Source organism: Halichoerus grypus, chromosome 2, assembly GCF_964656455.1.
Source record: "Halichoerus grypus chromosome 2, mHalGry1.hap1.1, whole genome shotgun sequence".
NCBI classification, from domain to species: Eukaryota; Metazoa; Chordata; class Mammalia; order Carnivora; family Phocidae; genus Halichoerus; species Halichoerus grypus.
Genome location: NC_135713.1, coordinates 11,733,069 through 11,755,096, shown reverse-complemented (window position 1 = coordinate 11,755,096; position 22,028 = coordinate 11,733,069). Strand labels below are relative to the sequence as shown.

General features: G+C 51.0%; 1 protein-coding gene across 2 annotated transcripts in view; it reads left to right on the top strand.

Annotated features, from left to right (window-relative positions):
* The window catches only part of ANKH (ANKH inorganic pyrophosphate transport regulator), a 128,991-nt gene extending 109,646 nt beyond the window's left edge, over positions 1-19,345 (top strand). For both annotated transcript variants that reach the window (XM_078066582.1, XM_078066583.1), the window contains exons 9-12: positions 12,315-12,444; positions 14,909-15,032; positions 15,637-15,736; positions 17,319-19,345. In XM_078066582.1, the coding sequence (XP_077922708.1) occupies positions 12,315-12,444; positions 14,909-15,032; positions 15,637-15,736; positions 17,319-17,432 (468 nt within the window). In that variant the 3' untranslated portion in view covers positions 17,433-19,345. The remainder of the gene's footprint in view (positions 1-12,314; positions 12,445-14,908; positions 15,033-15,636; positions 15,737-17,318) is intronic.
* Positions 19,346-22,028: the final 2,683 nt, after the last annotated feature.

The following is a 22,028-nucleotide window of genomic DNA, read 5'->3' as shown; positions in this document are numbered from 1 at the left end:
AATCACACCTGCTGCTATATAAAGTAATCAATACTTATGTGGCCTGGGGACTTGGGAAGCAGTCGATCTCTGGGTGGCCCTTACGCAACCTGCCGCAGGAACTCGCAGGTGCTTTGGAGGAAAATGAAAGGCATGAGGCTGAGGGAGATGCCGTTTCGGACGGGCAGTCAGGGAAGGCCGTGCTGAGGGCGCACATCTACGTGCAAGCAGGTGCCTTGTTTGGTCTCCTCCTCCTTTCTGGTCGTATGGGGCCATTGCTCTTTGGAGAGCTTTCCAGCCCCTTTCAGAAGCTCTAGCGCTATTCAGTCTTACCTCTTTTCCACAAAATTTGAAATCTGTTTTCTTTAAGTCATTGTATTTTTTTTTTTTTTAATGTCCCTGGTTACTGGAGGTGGACATGGTCCCTCGCTCCCACATGAGCAGCCTCCTCCTCCGGAGGTCAGAGTCCCATCCGGGGGGCTATGCTTCGTCTCAGGCCCCAGTTTCCTGAGATAAGCCTTGTGTGGGAAGGATTAGGGTGGAGGCTGCTGGAGAAAAGGTGACTGAGCGAATGGTCTATAGAAATCGGGTGTGGGACACCCGGATGTCTCTGTCACGTTGCCTTCCAGGGCCCGGAGGGAAATAGGGGCCATCGAGGGGCAGAGGCCACTGCAGAATGTAAGGTGCGGGTATCTGGTATTGAAAACACGTTAATCCTAAAGCTTCAGAGCTTCAGGCCCCGAGGGACCCTCCAGGAGGGAAGGAGACCCAGAGAAGCAGTAGCAGAGACGGAAGCGGACAGGTTATTTCTCTGCGACACATGGAGATAATCCCTCTCGGGGAGGTTCAGATAATCCTGAAATACTTTTTATGCTGTTCACAGTAGATAAGTCCCCAGGGAGCACAAATCCCAAAGATACGAACACGAACTCCGTTCTGCCTCCTTGTCCCCCCCAGCTCCAGCCGCCTTTGGAAGATAAGTCGCTGGCCCCATCAGTATGTATAGAGTCCCTCATCCCGGCCAGCACCCCGGCTCCGGCCACCTGCCACCCTCCGGGTCTGAGGTGCTGCTGAGAGAAAAAGTAGCGCCTTGGGGAAGGAAAATGACCCGCGCCGCTGGCTGCAGCCTCCGTGTCCCCAGTTAGGAGCCTTTTTGCATTATTATAAGGGCCAGTGTTGCATCTTGGGTTCAGGACAGGTGCTGCTCTCCCATTTCCATCTATTTTCCACGTGTAGCGGGGAGGGCCTCAGATGCTCTGGCCGCATGTCCCTCCTCCCCTCTTGCTGCTTCATGGGGTACCATAGAGCATCACCCCATAAGCATCAAGAATTCCTGCTTCTGATATTTGTAAATGACACTACAGATAAAGGGCTGGTATCCAAGATCTATAAAGAACTTCTCAAACTCAACACCCAAAAAACAAATAATCAAGTCAAAAAATGGGCAGAAGACATGAACAGAAACTTCTCCAAAGAAGACATACAAATGGCTAAGAGGCACATGAAAAAATGTTCATCATCATTAGCCATCAGGGAAATTCAAATCAAAACCACATTGAGATACCATCTTACACCAGTTAGAATGGCAAAAATGGACAAGGCAAGAAACAAATGTTGGAGAGGTTGTGGAGAAAGGGGAACCCTCTCACACTGTTGGTGGGAATGCACATTGGTACAGCCACTTTGGAAAACAGTGTGGAGGTGCCTCAAAAATTTAAAAATAGAGCTACCCTATGACCCAGCAATTGCACTCCTGGGTATTTACCCTGAAGACACAGATGTAGTGAAAAGAAGGGCCATATGCACCCCAGTGTTCATAGCAGCAATGTCCGCAATAGCCAAACTGTGGAAAGAGCCGAGATGCCCTTCAACAGATGAATGGATAAAGAAGATGTGGTCCATATATACAATGGAATATTACTCAGCCATCAGAAAGGATGAATACCCAACCTTTACATCAACATGGATGGGACTGGAGGAGATTATGCTAAGTGAAATAAGTCAAGCAGAGAAAGTCAATTATCATATGGTTTCACTTATATGTGGAACATAAGGAATAGCATGGAGGACATTAGGAGAAGGGAGGGAAAAATGAAGGGAGGGAAATCGGAGGGAGAGATGAACCATGAGAGACTATGCACTCTGAGAAACAAACTGAGGGTTTTAGAAGGGAGGGGCGTGGGGGGATGGGTTAGCCCGGTGATGGGTATTAAGGAGGGCACGTACTGCATGGAGCACTGGGTGTTATACGAAAACAATGAATCGTGGCTCACTACATCAAAAACTAATGATGTATTTTATGGTGACTAACGTAACATAATAAAATAAAATTAAAAAAAAAAAAAAAAGAATTCCTGCTTCTGAATGCGTCCCATTCAGGGCTGCCTGGAAGGAAAGCCCGTCAGTCCGGAGGCCCCTCCGCTGTGTGCCAGAAAGCTGCAGACTCCAAGCTGGTAACTAGGAAAAGCCACTGTCCCATAAGAGCTTGTCCAGTCGGCCCTGTTTTCAAAGAGTTAAAGTCTGGTTCATGAGAGTGACCAGTCTCACCTTCCTGCTGCTGAACTTACCCACGGGCTGTCCATCCCTCGGCCATCGGGGCAGTGGACACTATGGGCCTTATTCCGGCCACAGTACCATGCTGACCCTGTGCCTACAAGGACGGCCTGTGTGAGCCTTTGTTCTGCTCGGCGGCCCCACCCCCGCGCCCGGAGACTGCCCGCTCATTGTTCACATTATCCGGGAGAAGAAAATGACCCTCTTGTGCATGGGGAGGACAAAAAGGACCAAAGGTAAATAAACTGAATTCGAAGCTTTCTCACCCGGCGCCCCACAGACTGTGTACCGATGGAAAGCTCTTGGTGCGTGATCAGCAGTGGGTAAGAGCCGCTCCTTCCCACTTTTCGCCGGCATCTGGTTTTTAAGGAAATCATCATGCCCTGCAGATTTGCGGGGCTGATTGGTTTGTTTAGGGAAACTCAGAGGAGACTACAACAGTGAAGATGGGTCCCCAAAACTCCACCTAAACCTGCATCATGAAATGACAGTATGAAAAGATCTTTTAATCGCAGTAAAATGCACCTAACGTAAAACTTAGCATCTTAACCATTGTCAAAGTGCAACATTTTAAAGTTTTTCAAGTTTTAAGTGTTAAAGTTGAGTACATTTACACAGCTACGCTCTGGTCACCACCACCATCCATCCACAGATCTCTGCATCTTGCAAAACCGAAACTCTACACCCACCAAACAACTCCCGTGCTCCCTGCCCCAGCCCCGGGCAAGTTTCAGTTTGTGAACTGTCAACGGAAAGTTAAGGCTAAGCAGAAGCTCAGGTTGGAACTTTATAAGTACTCTTCAAATCGGGTAAGAATGGGAAAGCATGAAACGTTCTGCAGCTAGAAGGAGCGCCCTCTGCAGGCTTGGTGCATGGCGCCCCCTGCTGTTGGAAGTGCATCATTGCCGCCTTGCTCAGAATTGGGGCTTCGCTCCGAGAGAGGCACCAGTGCTCTAGTGGGGTGTACTGGGCAGTTTCATTCCATTGAAATCATAGCAGGGATGATTCTGTTTTCATACTCTTTTAAAAAGCTGATTTTAAACCCTACATCTGAGAACGTGAGCTTTTTACCATGGCTGTAGCGTAACATGGGGCGGCGGGGTTGTGCATCGACTCTCAGGAATGTGTGCGGGGAAGATGTGTAACAAGCGTGACTGTCCTCAAGCCACACTGAGACTATCAGGGGCGCCACAGACACTTTGTAATGTGCTTTTCCAAGCTCTGTGTGTCCGTGTGACAGATGCGGTTTACCCCATCTCCTTCCCCCACTGCAGTCGGCAAGCCAGACCTTACAGACGCCGGCCGGACGGCGCCCCTCCCCGCTGGCTAGTGCTGTCATTCCCGCAACCCTTCCTCTCCAGGTTTTCCCTGCCTGTGACTTTCTCCTCCGCGGAAGTGTCCCCTCCCTCTGCCCTGTCCCCTGCTGTCCCTTCTCTGTCAGAGGATGGATCGGCGGTCCCCTAGAGTGCCAGTCGCAGGACAGCAGCTCATCCCCTCTGGCGATTATCCCAGGCTTGCTCCCCCGTCACCCTCTTTAACACCGATGTCCAGAAATGGGGCTCGTTGGCCATTTTCACACATTACATCTGCTTTAGTCATTTCTGTTCTAGTAAGATGGCATATTTTTTTTCCTTCAAAACTGGGATTCACACTGGTTCCAAGAGGCATCCCGAAGGAATGCTGGGTCGTGAACTCACTGTTCGCACTGGGAAGGCTCTTCGCAATGACCGCCTCTAGCTCAGGTGGCAGCCAGCAAGTGGGAGGGAGAAACTGGCCCAGACAGGCTGGAAGGGCGCCCGCAGTGCACCCGGGCTCCAGGCTGACATGGACTACCGCTCGTCCACGTCCCACCGCACCCCTCCCTCTTCCTGCCTCACCTCTGTCCCCCGGCACTTCCCTTTAATACTCACTGCAAATTCCTCCACATCGACCCTTCCTCCCCTCTCGCTGGCCCGTGGCCGACTCCCGGCATAGTTACAGTAGCACCCACCCCCCGCCATGACGGGGCTCCCTGCTTCTGCCCTTGCCCCCCGCAGTCGGCCCTCACACAGCACCAGGGAGCAGAGGGCCAGTCAGCACACTATGCTGTCCATGGCACCCCCAGGCCCCACTCCCTCACCCCCTGCCCGGCTCAGAGCCATGACCATGACCCACAAAACCCTTGCTGAACTCCCCACCCCTGCCGTATGCCTACTGCCAGCGCAATTTGATGCTGAGAATCAAAAGGCCAAATGATGTTCCTCAGGTCTTCATCAGCGCTCACTGAAGACTCGGGCAAGGTAGACATGGGCTGCCCGAGAGCGTCCTGCTTTTTCTGATAGGGCCCCTCCAGCCACAAGCAAATCAAATCAGCGTGCCTTCCGACTGGCGTGACACGGGACGCAGCTCCCGGGACACTGGTTATGAAAATCCAGTTGTCATGGGGCGCCTGGGTGGCTCAGTCAGTTGGGCACCAGCCTTCGGCTCAGGTCATGATCCCAGGGTCCTGGGCGCTCTGCTTGGGGGGGAGCCTGCTTCTTCTCCTCTGCTGCTCCCCCTGCTTGTGCTCTCTCATTCTCTCTGTCAGGTAAGTAGATAAAATCTTAAAAAAAAAAAAGAAAATCAAGTTGTCAGCCGCCTTCTGAAAGCTGCCCTCCCTCCAAATCAGGATTTCTCAAATCCCTGTCATAGGCACACATGGACTTGATCTGTGAAGACAGATACAGGGGTCCTTTTTATGCTAAAATGTTTTTCTGACAAAGAAAAAAGATTACAGGGGCACCCGGGTGGCTCAGTCGGTTAAGCGGCTGCCTTCGGCTCAGGTCATGATCTCAGAGTCCTGGGATCGAGCCCCACGTCGGGCTCCCTGCTCAGTGGAGAGCCTGCTTCTCCCTCTCCCTCTGCCTGCCTCTCTGCCTACTTGTGCTCTCTCTCTCTCTCTCTCTCTCTCTCTCTCTCTGTCAAATAAATAAATAAAATCTTTAAAAAAAAAAAAAAAAAGAAAAAAGATTACATGTGCTTTGTGGGAAATGAGAAAGTACAAAGAGAAAAATAAAATCAGTCCTAATCTTACCGCCTCCAGATGACTCCAAGGTTAACATTTTATTGTGGTCCCAGGAAAGCTTTGATGAGAATGATAGCTAAGACTGATTGATCACATGGACTGCGCCGGGGGCTGATAGGGCCCTGAATGCACGGGGCAGGCTCCTCAGTGTGGGGCATTCTGGTGTCTGGTCGTGCACACTGCGGAAGGGAGCGGACACCAGAACGTACATCACATGCTCACCAAGCACGTGGTCCAGAGCCAAGCTCATAAGCACCTCTCTGTACACGGTGTAGTTGCGGGTTAAACACTGGCTTACCCAGTGGACACTTAAACCCAATTAAAAGGACATTGACCTTGTCTTTCTAAGTAAAATCTCCAAATAAAAATGATGCCCAGGCCTGACCATGTTAACTAAAAACAGTTGCGTGTATCCCTTTTTCTAACTGCAGGGGATCAGAATCTCTGACTTGCTACTCATCCTGGGTCTTTGGGGTAATGAAGACAGCTTTGTGAGTTCCTCAAAAGCATGGTCAACAGCTTCTGGAGATGAAGTCAAACCCAGAGCTCTTGGCCATGTTTCTTTGTGGAGTGGGCTCCTCTCAGGACGTGCGGGCTTGGCTGTCCCACAGCAGCTGGGTTTATATGTTCTCTGCGTTCAGACGCTGACAGAAACAACTGGCTTCTTCAAATCCCATTCCCAAGTCCTCGTCCCGGGGCAGGGCAGGGACTGACTCTGTGGGAGAGGAAGCAAGGCTTGGGGAGGACGCTCCTTCTGTGGTTCTAGTCACACTGACTCAGACAGGAGCGTCTTAGACCCAGGGGGGTTGTTTCTGTAAGGCTTAGGGCTTCCTTCATCCCCTGTGCATGCTATAATCCCGATTGAGCATTCTAATATACGACAGAACTTTGTCATAGCTTAGATCATTGTTATACAGATTTGGAAACGAAAAGTTAAATACTGCCCCCGACACAGAACAACTGTGTACCGACAGGTGAAGCCAGCTTAACAGATTGCCCCTCAGGACGATGCCTCTCAGGAACAACACCATCATACAAGCCATGGCCGTTGCATCTACACCGACTGGGAACGTCCTGTCCTGATTGTGAATAAAAGGGCTGTGGCCCAGGGGTGGTTAGTTTTCTAAAGAGGCTAACACAATGAACGGAAAGGAAAAGCCAGTGATCATGAAGGTAGAAGGTTTGTCTGGAGAGGTCCATGCTCTACTAGAGATGAATGTATCTTGAAACACAGAGAAGTATGTCCAAGTTCAAAATAGAAATGTCAGAGTCAGTGGCCTGGTCCTCAGAAAAAGAATCACAGTCTGTCAAATAAAAGAGGAATGGGTCATGGATCTTCTTCTTTTTCAGTAACCTTTTAGCATTATTTTAGGTTTACAGAAGCTTTGAGGAGGTAGCTCTTTGAGCTACCTCTCACTCCATCTTGCTCTACGAGGGCCCTTTTGACGCACCTGAGGAGCCAACCCCACCATTAATTAAACTCCAGAGTTCATTCCGATTTCACCAGCTTTTTCCTTGTGTCCTTCTTGTGTTCTATGGTCCGGTCTGCGTGACCACATTCCAGTGAGCCTTCTTGTCCCTTAGCCTCTCTGGTCTGTGAGAGCTTCTCAAACTCGGTTTTTGTGGGCTTGATAGTTTTGAGGAATACTCATTAGGTATTGTGTAGAGTGGCCTTCAGTTTGGGTGTGTCTGAGGTTTTTCTCTGTTAGACCGGGCTTATGGGTCTGGGGGGAGGAAGCCGACCCAGGTAAAGTGCTGTTCTCCCATCTTACCAAGAATATGTGCAATCAACATGACTTAATCACTGTTGACCTTGACCTTGATCGCCTGGCCGAGACTGTGTTCGCCACTTCCCTGCTGGAAGGTACTCTCTCTAGGAGGCAGTTGCTGTGGTTAGCCCACACTTCAGGATGGGGTGGGTATGCTCCACCTCCCTGAGGCCTCATCCAAATATATAAATTGTTCGGCATTTTATGTGGGAGATTTGTCCCTATTCAAATCAGTATGGACTCGTGGGTAGTTATTGTACACTGGGGGTCATAATTCAATACTATATTATTTTGGTGCTCAAATCGTTCCAGCTTTGGCTATCGGGAGCTCTTTCTGCTGAGTTCCTGTGTCCTTTGACACATTACTCCAGGCTGATCATCTCGTATATTTCCTGCCCTGGTCTTCGAATAAGCCACTTCTCTAAGAAGCCCCGGCTCCTTTTATTGGAGAATAAATAGAAGAACCCAGATCTGAGCGCTGAGTGGGTTATTCTGTTTTGCCGGCTGCTTCCTAATCAGATAATATTGACAGCAAGCTCTGCAGGGGGAAAAAAAAAAGCCAACCCCGCACCTGCTCCAAGGAGAACAAATCCTGTTCATTGTCAGTAGTTTATTAGGTTTGTGTTCTGGTTTGGAAAAGTCAATGTCATTAGGCTCTGCAAATATTTGAGGAACACGGCATGTCATGGTCAACTGGGAGGGCTTGTTCCGAGGGAAGCCTCCTCCGGGCAACTCATTAGAATGACACTTTTCCTGAAATGTTCTTTGTTAGGTTTACTTCTGAAGCTTCTTGTTTTCTGAAACAGGCTGGTCAGATGTGATCTGGTTATTATTCTTAGGGGAAGTTGACCTGCACGTAAGTATTGATTGCAGCTTTTAACCAACACCACACCTACTTCTAAGTTGCACGTTTTTCTCACTGGGCAGTGCAGGAAATAGTCACTTTCTTAGGAGCTTGCTGGAAGGCAGCGGGCATTTTCATCCTGGAAGCACGGCAAAGGGGCCATATTTAGAAATTTGGGGGGAGAAAAGAAAGGAAGCGTCGAGGTAGGCCATGTTCCTTCTCTTGGAACAGTTACCTGGGATTGCTGAAGCCCCAGACCAGACTGACGGCTTTCGGCTACCTTGCTCTAGAAGACCCAGTCTAGGCTCTCGGTGTGTGTGACTGAAAACTCTAAAGAGGCACCTCGGTGGCATGTGGCCTTGATAGGGACCTTTAAGGTATGCTTAGCACAGATAGAGACCAGAGGGAGACCAGAGTCGCTCCATGGGTCCAAGTCAAATACTGTGGAATTTTGGAAATGGAATATCAAGCCACTCTCCTGGAGGATCTGTTAGAGACCCACCAAGCCTCAGCGTTTGGTTTGCAAGGGACCAGAATGGTGGCCACCCGTCCAGGTTGAGATTCGTGTAAACGTCTCATGTGACATGGGCAGCTCGTTGTTGCTATGCCCTCGGATTGCACTCCCTCCTTCAAAGGTTTACTCATAATCTCGTCCAAGGCAGTAAAAAGTTTCCAGATGAACATTGTCCATGTGGAGAAGCAAGAGGGAGGGATTATCTGGCTTGGCGACAGATGCTTTCTTGTTCCATCCTCTCTGACGTGTGGTTACACCCTCCTTTTTCCTTGGTTTGTTGAAACTTAGAGGCTACTTTATGGTGATTTACAAAACACAGAGAGATTGCAACGTGCAGCATTATCTCACATTCAGATCATCGCTGGTTGTAATAGAAATACAGCATACCAGTGATTCTCCTGGAAGCCTACGTTTTTAGGAGAATATGCCCTAGGTATCGCCCTCCAGCCGGGAAAACTTAGAATAGCTTACCCTCCACATCTCCTTAGACACAAAGCAAGTCCAGACTTGGGGCGATGCTCACTTACCTTAATCTTTACAGCTTTACTGCAGTGGAAAATATTTGGAAGGAGAGATGATCCATCTCTTCATCAGGGAAATGGATTGTGTCCCAGTCCCATGCTCAGTGTCATTTTGAAGTTTTAATTGCATGAAATTGCCTCCCTCCCCCACCCCACCGCCTCCCTCGAGCTGTAGGCGTGAACCTCACCCTTTCGGGCTGACAGCTTTGCAGTGGAAAAAGATGACAAGGCCACTTGTCCAGGCCACTAGGTAATAAAGTCTCTGAGCTCTGGGTTGCTAGATCTAAGGAAGTACTTTTCCCTTCATGTCAAAAATTGGGTGTGAGTACTGGCATTAGGCAGGAGGGTTAAATGATTGTACATCTGCCACTTTTGAAATGCAATGGAATATTCTTTCCAGATGCTGAAGCATGCATGATAGAATAAAAGCTCCATTACATTTATAAAGTGAGACATATTTATAATAGATCTTCCCATTAGCACAACATAGTTAATGGGACCAGCCTAATTCCATGAAACTTAATTTACCCAAAGCCTAAAGGATCATGCATTCTGAAATTTCAGCGTTCTGTTTTTACATGATTGTGATTCATTTTAGAATGTATTCACTTTCATTTTAAAGAAGAATCACTTGCACCTGAAGCAAGAAAATATTTGGTGGAATTGGCAGGTGTTTAGCATTCTCTTCCAAAGTTATATTATTACATGTTTTCCTTCAGGGTTTGTTAATCAGTTATACACACACAGAGGTTAAAAAGTCCATTCCCTAAGGATTGTTACCAATAGCCCTTCCCCCGGCCTGCGCACTCCCCACTTTTTGTACTCCCAGACAGCCCCCCAGCTCCGCAGCTCTTTCAATGGATTCCAAATGTGGCAAACTCTTGACAGCTAGCTCTGATTCCCTTCTTTTCTTGAAAAAATTGTAGTTTTTCCTGGACCGTCATCATTGTCCTATTCATAATTTTTCTCAGCTTTCTAGTTGCCACTTATTCCCACATGTTCCCTTCATTGCATGCACCCCACATATGAGGTCTATTCCAACCAGCTCCAGTGCAAATCTGCTGACCTGTGGGCCTGTTCTCGGCCCTTCTGGGATCTTCCCTGACCCCATCCCAGGGATTCCCCAGGCCTTTTTCTTGAGATCAATCCTGTAATTTTTCTTCATCCATGACTCCTCCCTTGCTCTGACAGAGGATACCCCCAGTGGCTTCTTGAGAAAGTGTTGTGTAGGAAGGAAATTCTTTGAGGCCTTGAACATCTGAAGGTGTCTTTCTTCCAGCACACTTGATTGACAGTTTGGTTCTGAGTTCTAGGATAGAAACCGTTTTCCCTCCTCACTTACCGCCCGTGTCTTCTGACTCTCGGTGTGAGCTTTCTAGCTATCCACTGCTGGAAGCTCCTAGAATCTTGTCTCTGCCTCCAGCATTGTGTGTGCTGTGCTTGGCGGGTCTTCCTTCATCCACAGTGCTGTGTCCACCTGATGGACCCCACGATGGTCTTAGAAGTCGTATCTTTCAGCTCTCAGATTTTCACTGTTCTCTCTTTCTGGAACTCATATTACTTGAATTTGTGCCTCCTAGATTGGTCCTTTATTTATATTTTTTTAACCCATTCTCCTGTACTTCCCATGTCTTTGTCCTGTTGCATCTTTGTTATAGATTTCTTCAACTTTATCTTACTGTCGTTTTGTGAATTTCTTATTTCTGACTTAATCTTTTTAATTTTCAGAAGTACCTTTCTTGTTCTTTAACCACCTTTTTGAAATAACATTTCCATTTGGGCCTTGTTTCATAGATGCGGGATCTTCTATCACTCTGAGAATATCAGTGGGGAAAGTTTCCTCTCTCTCTCGCTCCCTGTGTGTGCGCACACACACACACGCCCAAACACACACACACACACACACACACACCTGTCCATCTCTCTATCTCTCTGCTTTGTCTCTGTTTCCTCCGATTTTTTTTCCCTCTGTCTGAGCCTCTTCAACTTAGAGGCCTTCCTCAAAGTCTGGTGATCCCTGCTTGTCTCCTCACCGTGGGGGGGCATCAGAAGCCGACTGGCAGCCCTGCCCATGTGGGGGCGGCCGATGCCCTGTGTGGGCCTCGTGGTGGCCGGTCAGGCACGGGAGGGGGTTCTGCCTCCAGCCTCCAGAACCCTGGGTCTCCTCCCCCCAAAGGATGCAGCTGGTTTCCTGTGTTCTGGGAGCTGAACAGAGGAAGAGGACAGGAGCTTCGACGTCATCCTTCCCTTAATCCCCCGGGTTCCGGGCAGCAACTGTCCTCCACTGCAGAGATGGAATTCCAGGGTCCTGCCAAGGTCAGGGGCCACAGTCACCAGCTGTGCAGGGGCGACTGGACAAGCTGCTTACTAACTAGACTTTCCACCGGCCTCCTGTTGGCCCTGCCCTCACTTCCAGAGGGCCTGTTGCCACATTTCCTGATGGGGTGAGGGGGGAAGGGCTGGAAGCAGCTCGCTCCCCACCCCCACCCCCTGTCAGTTTAAAATTCTGTTTTGGCGGGGGGGGGGGTCTGTTAAATCCTTGTACTCCTTGCCCACCTGCTCTCCAAAAGTGCACATTCCGTGGCTGTTGTCTCTTATTCTCTTAACAAGACCTTGAGAAGCTCCTGAACCCATCATGAATTTAAGTCTCAGTGTTTCCTTTCTCGTGAGGTGCGCTGACTCAGTGTGGCTCTGCGCGTGCAGATGTAGTCCAGGTGCTTTCGGGTCACTTCTCACTCCTGGGGGAAAGCTGTAAAAATCCCATGACTGAGCACGTTCACCCTGACCTCACTGAGCGGCTTAGCAACCTAGTTACGCTTTCCATGAGAGCAACTGGTCTCCCTCAGTAGCCCCGCTGCGGGGGTCCCTCTGGGGGTCCCTCTGGGGCACCTGTGCCAGATGGGCGGGGCCTGTGTCCAAAGGTGAGGACAAGGCAGGACGGCGGCAGTGTGAGGACGGATGCACCAGCCCCTGATCGGGCAGCTTCGCCCTCCTTCCTAGCTCCGCGGGGTCACGGAACACCTGCCTTGATGTCGTTTCACTCACGTACGCTCCTGCTAACGACCTTGCTGACTGTCCCTTCTGCCCCCAGCTCTGTTTCGTGATGTTCTGGACGCCCAACGTTTCCGAGAAAATTCTGATAGACATCATTGGAGTGGACTTCGCCTTTGCAGAACTCTGCGTAGTTCCCCTGCGCATCTTCTCCTTCTTCCCGGTTCCAGGTAAAGACAGAGAATGAAAGGAAAATTCCTGTCTACCCTCATGCCCGATGCGGTCTTCTTTCTTTGGAAATGTTTGCGATGATGTCCCAAACAGGAACACTAAAATGTCACAGTGGATTGGAAAGGTGCCAACACATTACCTACTGGGTTGCAAGTTCAAGAAACAAATCGGACAGCCATAATTTGTTTCTTCAAGGACAGAGGTCGCAGACACAGTAAAAAGAAAGCGCACCCAAAGGGACAGCGTGAGGAGTTTTGGGGGGCCCTGGAACTGTCCCGTGCCCTGCTCATGGTGATGGCTACACAGATCTGTGCGTGTGTTAAAATTCTTAGAACTATATCCTCCGAAGTCAGTTTTATAATACGTTATTTAAAAAGTAACATAAGCAAAAGGCAGATAGACTGCTAAAACCTGCAGATGGACAAAGACAGAAAAATACTGCTGGAGTTAAGAATCTGGGGGCAGAGCTGAGGCCAGACGGCGTATGGCCAGAGAGAAAAGTCTCCATAGCCAAAAATAAGCCAGGCTGAAAATTCCCAAACCAATACCGTAGGAGGAGGTTTACTATAACGAGTGAGGCGGTTCTTTATTAAATGAGAAGAGCAGGCCGCAGAATGGCTGATTAGCATGCTACTTTTCTGTAACAAGCATATCACACACGCTTGTTATTCTGTGTGTCAAGTTCATGGTGAGTGCTTGGGTGTCCACTCACTGTTCCTGGAAGTAACTCACCAAACTGGTACCAGTGGTTGCCTCTGGAGCAGGACCAGGGCCTGGGGGAGTCAGTTGCACCTTTTCAATTCCATACCAAGCGCATGCCATTACTTATTCAAAAACGTATTGCCCAGGGGTGCCTGGCTGGCTCAGACGGAAGAGCTTGCCACTCTCGATCTCAGGGTTGTGAGTTCGAGTCCCGCGTTGGGTATAGAGATGACTTAAAAATAAAATCTTAAAAAGAAAATTAATGCCCAAATAAGCCACTAAATCATTCAGCTGAGAAGGCAGAATGGACAAAGCCACGGTTAAGAAATGGGCCGCAGAGCTGGAGGAGGCCAGGGCCAGTGGGGCCATCCGGGCACCGGATCGTAGGCCACCCCTGCTCTTAGACGCCGAGCATTTCTGGAGGCCGGGCCTCTCAGGTGTCACCTTCCCGGTTGTGGAAGAAGTGGAGAAGTGGAAGATCGCGGCCATGGGGTGGTGTCTGGTCTTTCTCAAGGGGACACTGGGGGAGCCACGCTGTGGAAGGTGACCCCACCTAGAACAAGGCTGCCCCCTGCTGGAGACTAAGGACCGGCCGCTCCTTCCCCAGATTCAACTGGCGGAGGAGCTGGGGTCCCAGACAAATCCTGCTGGGACTGGACTGGTTTTTAATCTCTTGACTCACTTCTGTGTCGGTCACACTAAGGCTTCGGGCCAGCCATCAGGCCCCATCTGTCTTTGCAACCTGCGGGGTTCAGGCCAAGCGGGTGGGCGTTCCAGTGGGCGCCCCTACCCTCTGCCTCAGCCAAACCCAAGTGTGTGTGTGTGCCTCATAATACAAGGCCTCCACCCCGAGCAGGCAGGGCCTCCCATGAGACGAGGAAGACAGGAGCGTCTTCCTCCCAGTGTGCCCCGGACATGAGTTTTTACCCCATGAGTCTGCCTGGCGATGCCCACCCTGGGAGGACTAGGCCATAGCTTCCAACAGCCCCTTGCAGTTGCAGATCAAATGTAAACATCCAGGCACTTCCTCCTGACCGGGGTGTCCGCGGCCCCCCACGCAGTCCGCGCCTAGAGCCCTCGTTTGTGCCCAGGCCGGGCGCCCTGCCCTGTCCCGCGCTGCGCCAGGGTGGATGCGGAGCCAGCGCCGGAATGCACTGCGAGGTCCTTGGGAATAGTGACCGACCGAGACAAGGGGGGCTGTTAGGGAAGGAGAGGAGGGTGCCAGCAGTCCGGGATGGCTGGGAAGGAACGAGGGAAGCCCCATCCTTCCCTCTCCCCGCTCCGGTCTCCACGATCCTCCCCCGCCCCTCCCCCCAGGAAGACGGGCCTTCTGGTCCGGCTTCCCTCCTCTTGCACAAACTGGATCGCTGGCAAGGTGTGGCTTTTCTGTGTCCTCTCTTCTAGAGAGCAGAGATCAGAGCTGGAGGCCGGGCTGGCGGGCAGGGGGGCGGTGGGCAGGCCGGGCCAGCCGAAGACAGACAGCAGTCACAGCGGGGAAAGGCAGCTGCCTGCAGCCCTCTGTCTGGGCGCTAAGGGCTGCAGTGAGGAGGCAGCCTGGTAGGGACGGGGCTAAGGCAGGCCCAGAAGCTGGCTCAGGAGCCCTGGCAGGAAGATGTGGCGGCCAGCCCGGGGCCGCAGCAGCAAGGCCTGGGTCCTCACCCAGCCACCCCACGACCTCGGGTGTGCTGGCGAGGCATGGGGCAGAGGCTGAGGACTGGGAGAAGCAGGGTGTCACTGACCAGTCCTTTGCTGTCCCCTCAGTCACTGTGAGGGCCCATCTCACCGGGTGGCTCATGACGCTGAAGAAGACCTTTGTCCTGGCCCCCAGCTCCGTGCTGCGGATCATCGTCCTCATCACCAGCCTCGTGGTCCTGCCCTACCTGGGGTATGCTGTCGGGGAGCGAGGAGGGGAGGGCTTGGGGGCTGTGGGTCCTTCTGCCACTTAAGAACATCTGCATGTTCATGTGGCATCCCCAAGCATATCTAGGATTAGAAATGCAGAGTGATACCTTCTTTCTCTGTCCAGGCAGTAGGTGGAAGGCGGCTCAGCAACATTCTAGAAGAGTACTTTTGGGGTCAGGCCCATACACGCTATTCACTGAGCACCTGCTACGGGCGGCAGGCTCGGGAAGGGGGAAAGCACAGGGAGGAAGGGCGTCGTGACCCCCACCCTCAGAGCTCCCATCTCTGTACAGAGACGAGCGCAGGAAGGGCTGTGGGCTCACGAGTGAGGGGGCCGTGGCCCACGGCCCTGCCAGCAGCGTGGAGCCAAGATCTGGAAGGGGAGTGGGGGACAGCTCACCTCGGAGCTCCAGGTCCCCTCCCCACACAGGGGGGCCGCGTATCAGGTGCAGCCCTTCCAGCAGAGCTCGGGGTGGGGGCGGCAATTGGTTCCTCTCTTGTCTGCACCTTTCCCGGGCTGGGTTTCCACTCTACCTGTGCCTCAGCACGGCTTTAACAGACAAATGGCCTTTGTGTTCTCATCCCAGGGTACACGGAGCCACCCTGGGCGTGGGCTCCCTCCTGGCGGGGTTTGTGGGAGAGTCCACCATGGTCGCCATAGCCGCGTGCTACGTCTATCGGAAACAGGTGAGCCTGGCTGCAGACCCACGCACCTGCCCGGGCTGTGAAGCCTCCCCAGGTGCAGGGATCCTGGGCAGCTCCCTGTGGACCCACAGCGAGAGGTGGCCGGGGCGGTGGCACCTCCCGTTTATGTCCCACCTCAGCTGGATCCACACTGCTCACCAGAACTCCGGGGCCCCTCCTGCGTGTGAGTGACCCTCGTGGCCAGAGTTGCTCTGTCCTAGGTCAGGTTCACTAACAAGGGGACACCTTAGTATGTTGTTTTGTAGGTTACTCCTTATACCCATTACGTGGATTATTCCTGACACCCGCCTTGTCTCAAAGGGCAGCCAGATTGCTCAGGAGAGACGACTGAAAGGATACAATCCTGCATCCTAGTGTTGCCTTGGGAGAATACAAATTGTAGAAACTAAATAATGCTTTGACTATGCAAGAAAATGCTGAAACCGATCCGTCCTTTAAGTCATTATAAACTCAGACTTTATCGCTGAGGAAGGACCAGTCTAAAAAATGTTGGGTGATTAGGATGCCCTCTCCCCACTCTGCCTCTGCAAAGCCCTTCCCCTCTTCAACCTCAGATCCCATGCCCTTCCAGGAAGTCTTCTCAACTGCCCACCGTGTGCACGCTTGCACACACACACACACACACATACACAGTGTACTCACCGTTAGCACATAATTCATTTATCCTGCAGGGTTACCTAATTGTTTGGGGGTATAGTCCTAAGATTATGACTACTTAGGGAGCAGGAGGGACAGGATTAGCCAGGGAGTGGAGGGGGGTAGAGAAGGGAAGGGGCCCAAGGATGGATCGCTGGGGCTCCCCAGTGATTCCCCAGCCACGGCAGCTGGGTGGTGAGGGCTGAAATTGGCAGAGGCTTGAGCCCAACCAAGGTCAGGGTTTTACCTACAAATGAGATTAAAGAAAAGAGGGGCAGGGCACAGAAGCGATGCTAACTATTGAGCATTTCATTTAAGCTGGGGAGAGGAGGCAAGAAGGCCCGTGGGTTGTGGGGGCAGGGGCCTGGAAGGAGAGGCAGACCGTGGCGGGAGGTGGAGGACCGTGTCCTTGAAGCTGGCCTGTCAGTGATGCCAAGGGTGTTGGTAATGACAGAGTCTCCAGTGAGCCGAGAATGGCGGGGCTGGGGGGCGGCACTGGAGAAGCTGACCCCCAAGGAGAAGAGGTCAGGGCCCGGAGAGGCATTTACCGCAAGGCGGCCAACATGGCAGTGCGGTCGCCGGAAATCGGGACAGGCGACCAGCAGGGTGGGAGAGAGACACAGACCTGGGGTGGCCTGGAGGGGAAAACAGTCTGCATGTGGGGGGGCGGGGGGCCCCAGGGCAGGGGGACAGGGCAGCCAGGATCCCCCAAAGCGCCTAGCACAGTGCCGGCCCCCCGAGTAAGTAACCGGACTGAGAGGAATATACTGAGCCCAGATGCAGCCGCAGGGAGGTCACCCGAACCAGAAACGGGACCCAGGTCTGCAGCGAGGGGCCCCCTGAGACCCTGGCGGCCTCTCCCTGCTCGTGGCTCTGCGGTATCGCGTCCCCGTCACAGCCCCACACTCATGAGTCTTCTTGGGTCTAGAAAAAGAAGATGGAGACCGAGACGGCGGCCGAGGGGGAGGACTCGGCCATGACGGACATTCCGCCGGCGGAGGAGGGGACAGACGTGGTGGAAATGCGAGAGGAGAATGAATAAGGCGCCGGACGCGGGGACAGCAGGGCGGCCAGGTGGCAGCGCAGCGACATCTCCTCTCCCTCGTGCTTGCTTTCTTCTGCTCTGGGGTTTGGGTTTGGGTTTGGGTCACGGAAGAGGCCTTGCTAGAGGTTTCGTGTAGACTCTGCGGCATACTGGGTATGCTCCCTCGGCTGTGGGGACCCGAACAGTGGTCCCTGCCATCGCTTTGGACACACAAACAGAACAATGAGTTCACGCCCCCACTTCCCCCGAAATCCCAAAGACGCAGCTGCCTCTAGAACAGCCCGTCCCCTCCTCCTCCCCCTCGGACAATCTCCACTCGGAACCAAAGGACTGCGGCTGGGCCATCAGCGCCCTCGGCCGCCCCCGCCCAGCAGGCCCGACTGGACCCTGTCCCTCCGCGTCGCTCTTCCGAATCCACAGGTTACAGCTCGGCTCTCTGTGGCTGGCTTCCCAGGAACACGGCTGTGCAGAGAGAGACGCAGCCCCGGGGGCCTGCGGCCACCAACGCCCGGCCACCCCCCTCCCCCGCCGTGCAGAGCGTCCGCGACAGATGGCAGCCCGGCCTGGCCGCTCACACTGACCAGTGCCTTTGTGGACGCACTGCACGGCCGGGCGGACGGACGGACGCGCGGGCCTGACCTCCCGGGGGAAGGTTCGAGACGCCGGGGGCGTGGCGGACTGAACGGTAGCATTTCACCTGCATTTTCCTAGGTTTGAGCGAGCTCCCACTTTTCAGGCCCCGCCGTGTACATACATGAGCTAAGTTTTTTAAGTTGTCACAAAAGCGCATCTCCAGACGTCAGCATCCTCAGGCATGACTTCCCCGAAGGCTTGTTTGTCACTCACCTTTCCTGAAGATGGCGCTAGAGCAAGCGAAACGGAGTTTTTTCTTAGTTTTCTTAAAGTGAAAGGAAGCTTTAAGTCATAATCTAGCATTCTAATGCCAGGTTGCTGTATCGTAACTTTTGAAGTAGATTCGTTACCTGGTTCCGCTACTCTTACTCATAACCATGCGGGGCAGGTAATTCACACCATGAGAAAGCAAGACATTTTCTAAGCGATAGCAAAGTCACTATGTGATATTCCCTGAAATGACACATTTGAAATCCATTTAGTGCAGTATATTTTTCTAAGTTTTGGAAAGCGGGTTTTTTCTTTAAAAAAATTATGGACACAGTTCACTAAATTCTTGATTTAGTCAAAATTCCTAGACGGAAAGAACCTAAACACAAAAATATTTTAAAGATATAAATATATACTGTATATGTTATGTAATTTATTTTAGGCTATAATACATTTCCTATTTTCGCATTTTCAATAAAACGTCTCTAATACAATACGGTGATTACTCCTGTGCTCTAGAGACCTGCGGTTGAAACGTATTGTATCGATGAACATTGTATCTTATTTACAGCAGTCCTACAGAGTCTGTCATTTGTATATAAATGTAAGGATCAATAAATGAGGAAGGAACTATTTTTCATTATGGGTAACAGGGGTATAAATGGGGTCAGCTAGCATAGACAACAGTGAGAATGGAAATACACACTGGAAGGGGCGAAAAAGGCAAGCCTTTTGTGTTTATTATTTTCAGTGCTGTGTAATCATATTGTTCCTCGTTAAAAAAAAAAAAGAATGTAAGGGCATAAAGTCAGCCACGAACATCACAGGGCTGCATTCATATTTCTGGACATCAAGTGACCTTGGGTGTGTCCACCGTGGGGACAAATTTTCATGGGCTTCCTCTGAGAGACTTTTCCTCCGTATAGATGAGTGCTAGAAATTAAGATGCGTAGCTCTCGGGTGGTTTCAGGGGCAGATCTGAGAAGATGGGGGAAAAAAAAAAACGTCTAATTGTATCAGCTTTTTAAAAGTACATGACTAGAAAATTAAACAGCAGTATTTTTTAACATGTGTGACTATCTCATGCTTGTGCGGCTGGAACTTAAAGATCAAATTGAAAAAGCCACCTCTTCCGAAGTCGGGGAAAGATCAGCTAGAGACCCTTCATTACACAACTAGAATGTGTCATTAGAACCTCAGAGACACCGTCGATGATGAACATCACGGGCCATAAATATGTGGCGCCCGTCTCGGAGAACTCGGGAAGACCACGATGACAGAGCCTGTGCGGGACGTGTCCAAAGCCTTCTGCCTCGACGCACGCCGTACCCCACACGGTTCCTTCACATGGGTGGCTTAACTTCACTCATGGCCTACCACACACACCTCAGCTTCTAGAGCAAGACCTGGTATTGGCAGCCTTAGACAGGAACACTGCTCCTTCCCACTTTTCAGAGTAAGGAGGGCCACGCCTTTGAGTTTGCCGACCAAAAAAAAATTTCCCCAACACAGGTTTCTTTTTTATTGCCAGTCGCTCAGCTGACATATAATTAGAAGGGCGTGGAACCTGGGAGAGTCACATGGCAAGGACCGTGAAAAGACCAAGCGTGACCTTCTCCATATTGGGTGATACATGTAGACAAATATAATCTGTAACGACAGGGGCATAAAGCCGTTTAAAATGCTGAGAAGTGAGTTGGGGAAGCTCAAAGCAGTCTTCCTGCACTGACGGTATTCCCAGGTCGGAGGCCTCTTCGCTTTTTTGAGGGTCCTATGCCAGGTCATTCTAAAACATAAAGGTGTCGTGTGCTCTGTTCCACTCGGAGCTTGGTGGCACAGGGCATCAGATGCCCAAGAAGTGAGCGGGAAGAACCAGGCGAGGCTTGCTCCAGGAAAGTCATGATAGGGCTGGACCTGTCGGCCATGAGGCCCAGGGGCATGTGGAGAGGTTTGCACGTTGGCCAGAACCCCTCACTTGATTGGGATTCTTCCATCTGGGCGCGGGAGTGGAAGCCAGGCATGGTCCCTTGCTGCCTGTGTTGGGTCTGTCTTCTTCCAAAGGTCTTGTTCTGTGTCTGTTTCATGGGTCAGCCTGAGCAGGTGGCTTGGCTTTGGAAATGTCCATGGATGGTTGATACCTTCAGAAAGAATAGCTTTTAGTGTTGTTTAGGATATGTCGGGTGGGCCCAAGGAAAGCTTTGGTATGGTATCAAATGCACTTTTTCATTCTTTGAGTCCTACCAATAAATAACTTTGGGAGGTGCAGAGGGCAGGGGACCACAAGGAGGGAGGCCCAGGGAGGGGCTCCACCATAGCCCAGCTCCATCAGGCTAAAAGTTCTCCAAACCCCAGGGCACGTCCCAGCCAGGGTCCAGCTCAGTGGTCCTCACAGGAAGCCTTTTCTGGATCTCTCTCAGGGTTGAGATAGTCCTTATATTTCCCAAGTATGACAAAAGTTCTTCAGTGATAGTTTAGAGTAAGAAGTGAAAAAAACTCAACAGCTCCCCACCCTAATTGTTCCCCATTTGGGGTCTTTTCTTATGGTAAGGAAGGGGGGGAGGAAGAGAGTAATTTTTTTTTTTTGTACAGTTAGTTTCTAGAAACAAAACAATTTAAAGACTCAGTAGTTCTCTGACCAGAGGGTTTTTCCTTAATTCAGACTAATGTGGGAGAGCCCAAGAGGCTGTGTTGCAAGAAAAAAAGTATTTATAATCTTATAATTCAATGACATGACCTTGAGAAATATGTTCTTGTATTTAAAAATCTTTCTACTTCCCTGAATCTCTAGGCAGACCAGTGCCCAGGACAGCATGCACTGTTGTGTTCCAACCAGTCCTGGCTTCTGGCCTCTTCTTTTTCAGGTGAGCTGACCCCTAAACATAGGATGAAGTTTTCAAAGTGAGGCACAGCCCAGTAAAAGGGGCCTTCTGTGTTCTAAGTCCCGCCCCTTTTTTGTCACTGGGCGGGGCTTCAGAAGACAGGGCCCTTTGTAGCATTGAGACCTCTGTGGTCCACGTGCGGCCAATTCCATGAAACCCGTGTCTCCGCGCGCCCCATCTTCCGTAGACAGCCACCCTCCCCCAGCTCTTTCATAAAAAGCATGTGAACCATAGAAAAGCATGTTTTTGAGCAACCTGTTTGGTAAATATTGGAGAGGCTCCTCCGTGTGGTTATTTTGAGTCTATTTCTGTCGTTTGAAGCAGCAAAACATCACATGATTCATCAGCTGATCTAACCACACATAAAACAGGATGTAGAAGAAATCTGAAGACAAATGTACCAAAAGGCCCTGCCCTTTTAAAGGCTAAATGTCTAAAATTAACTGCGCTAATGTTTAAAGTGAGAGAAATTTTATTATGTAATCAAAATAACCCAAACCCCACTCAGAGGTCAGAAAAGGGGGCTCTGTGTGTGTGTGTGTGTGTGTGTGTGTGTGTGTGTGTAGCTTATTATCTGATCTCAAAAGGGAAGAACAGTGGACAGATATTCTGAGCTGACTGACTTTCTTCCCAAGAGGGGACGTTGGAACGATCAGCAGCCTCTGCTAAGCAGAGCACCCAAGGTGGGCCTCCTCAGTCATCACATTGTTTTTTAAATCATTCTTTGCCAAGTCCACGTAATTCCAAAAGATTTCTTTCCCTCTGCTTCATGTACAATGAGCCAGGGTACCTAAAAGTCTGCGTCAGATCATGCCAGAGACTTGAATAGATGGCAGTCTGCCACTCGCAGACGGGGCAGGTTTTTACACGA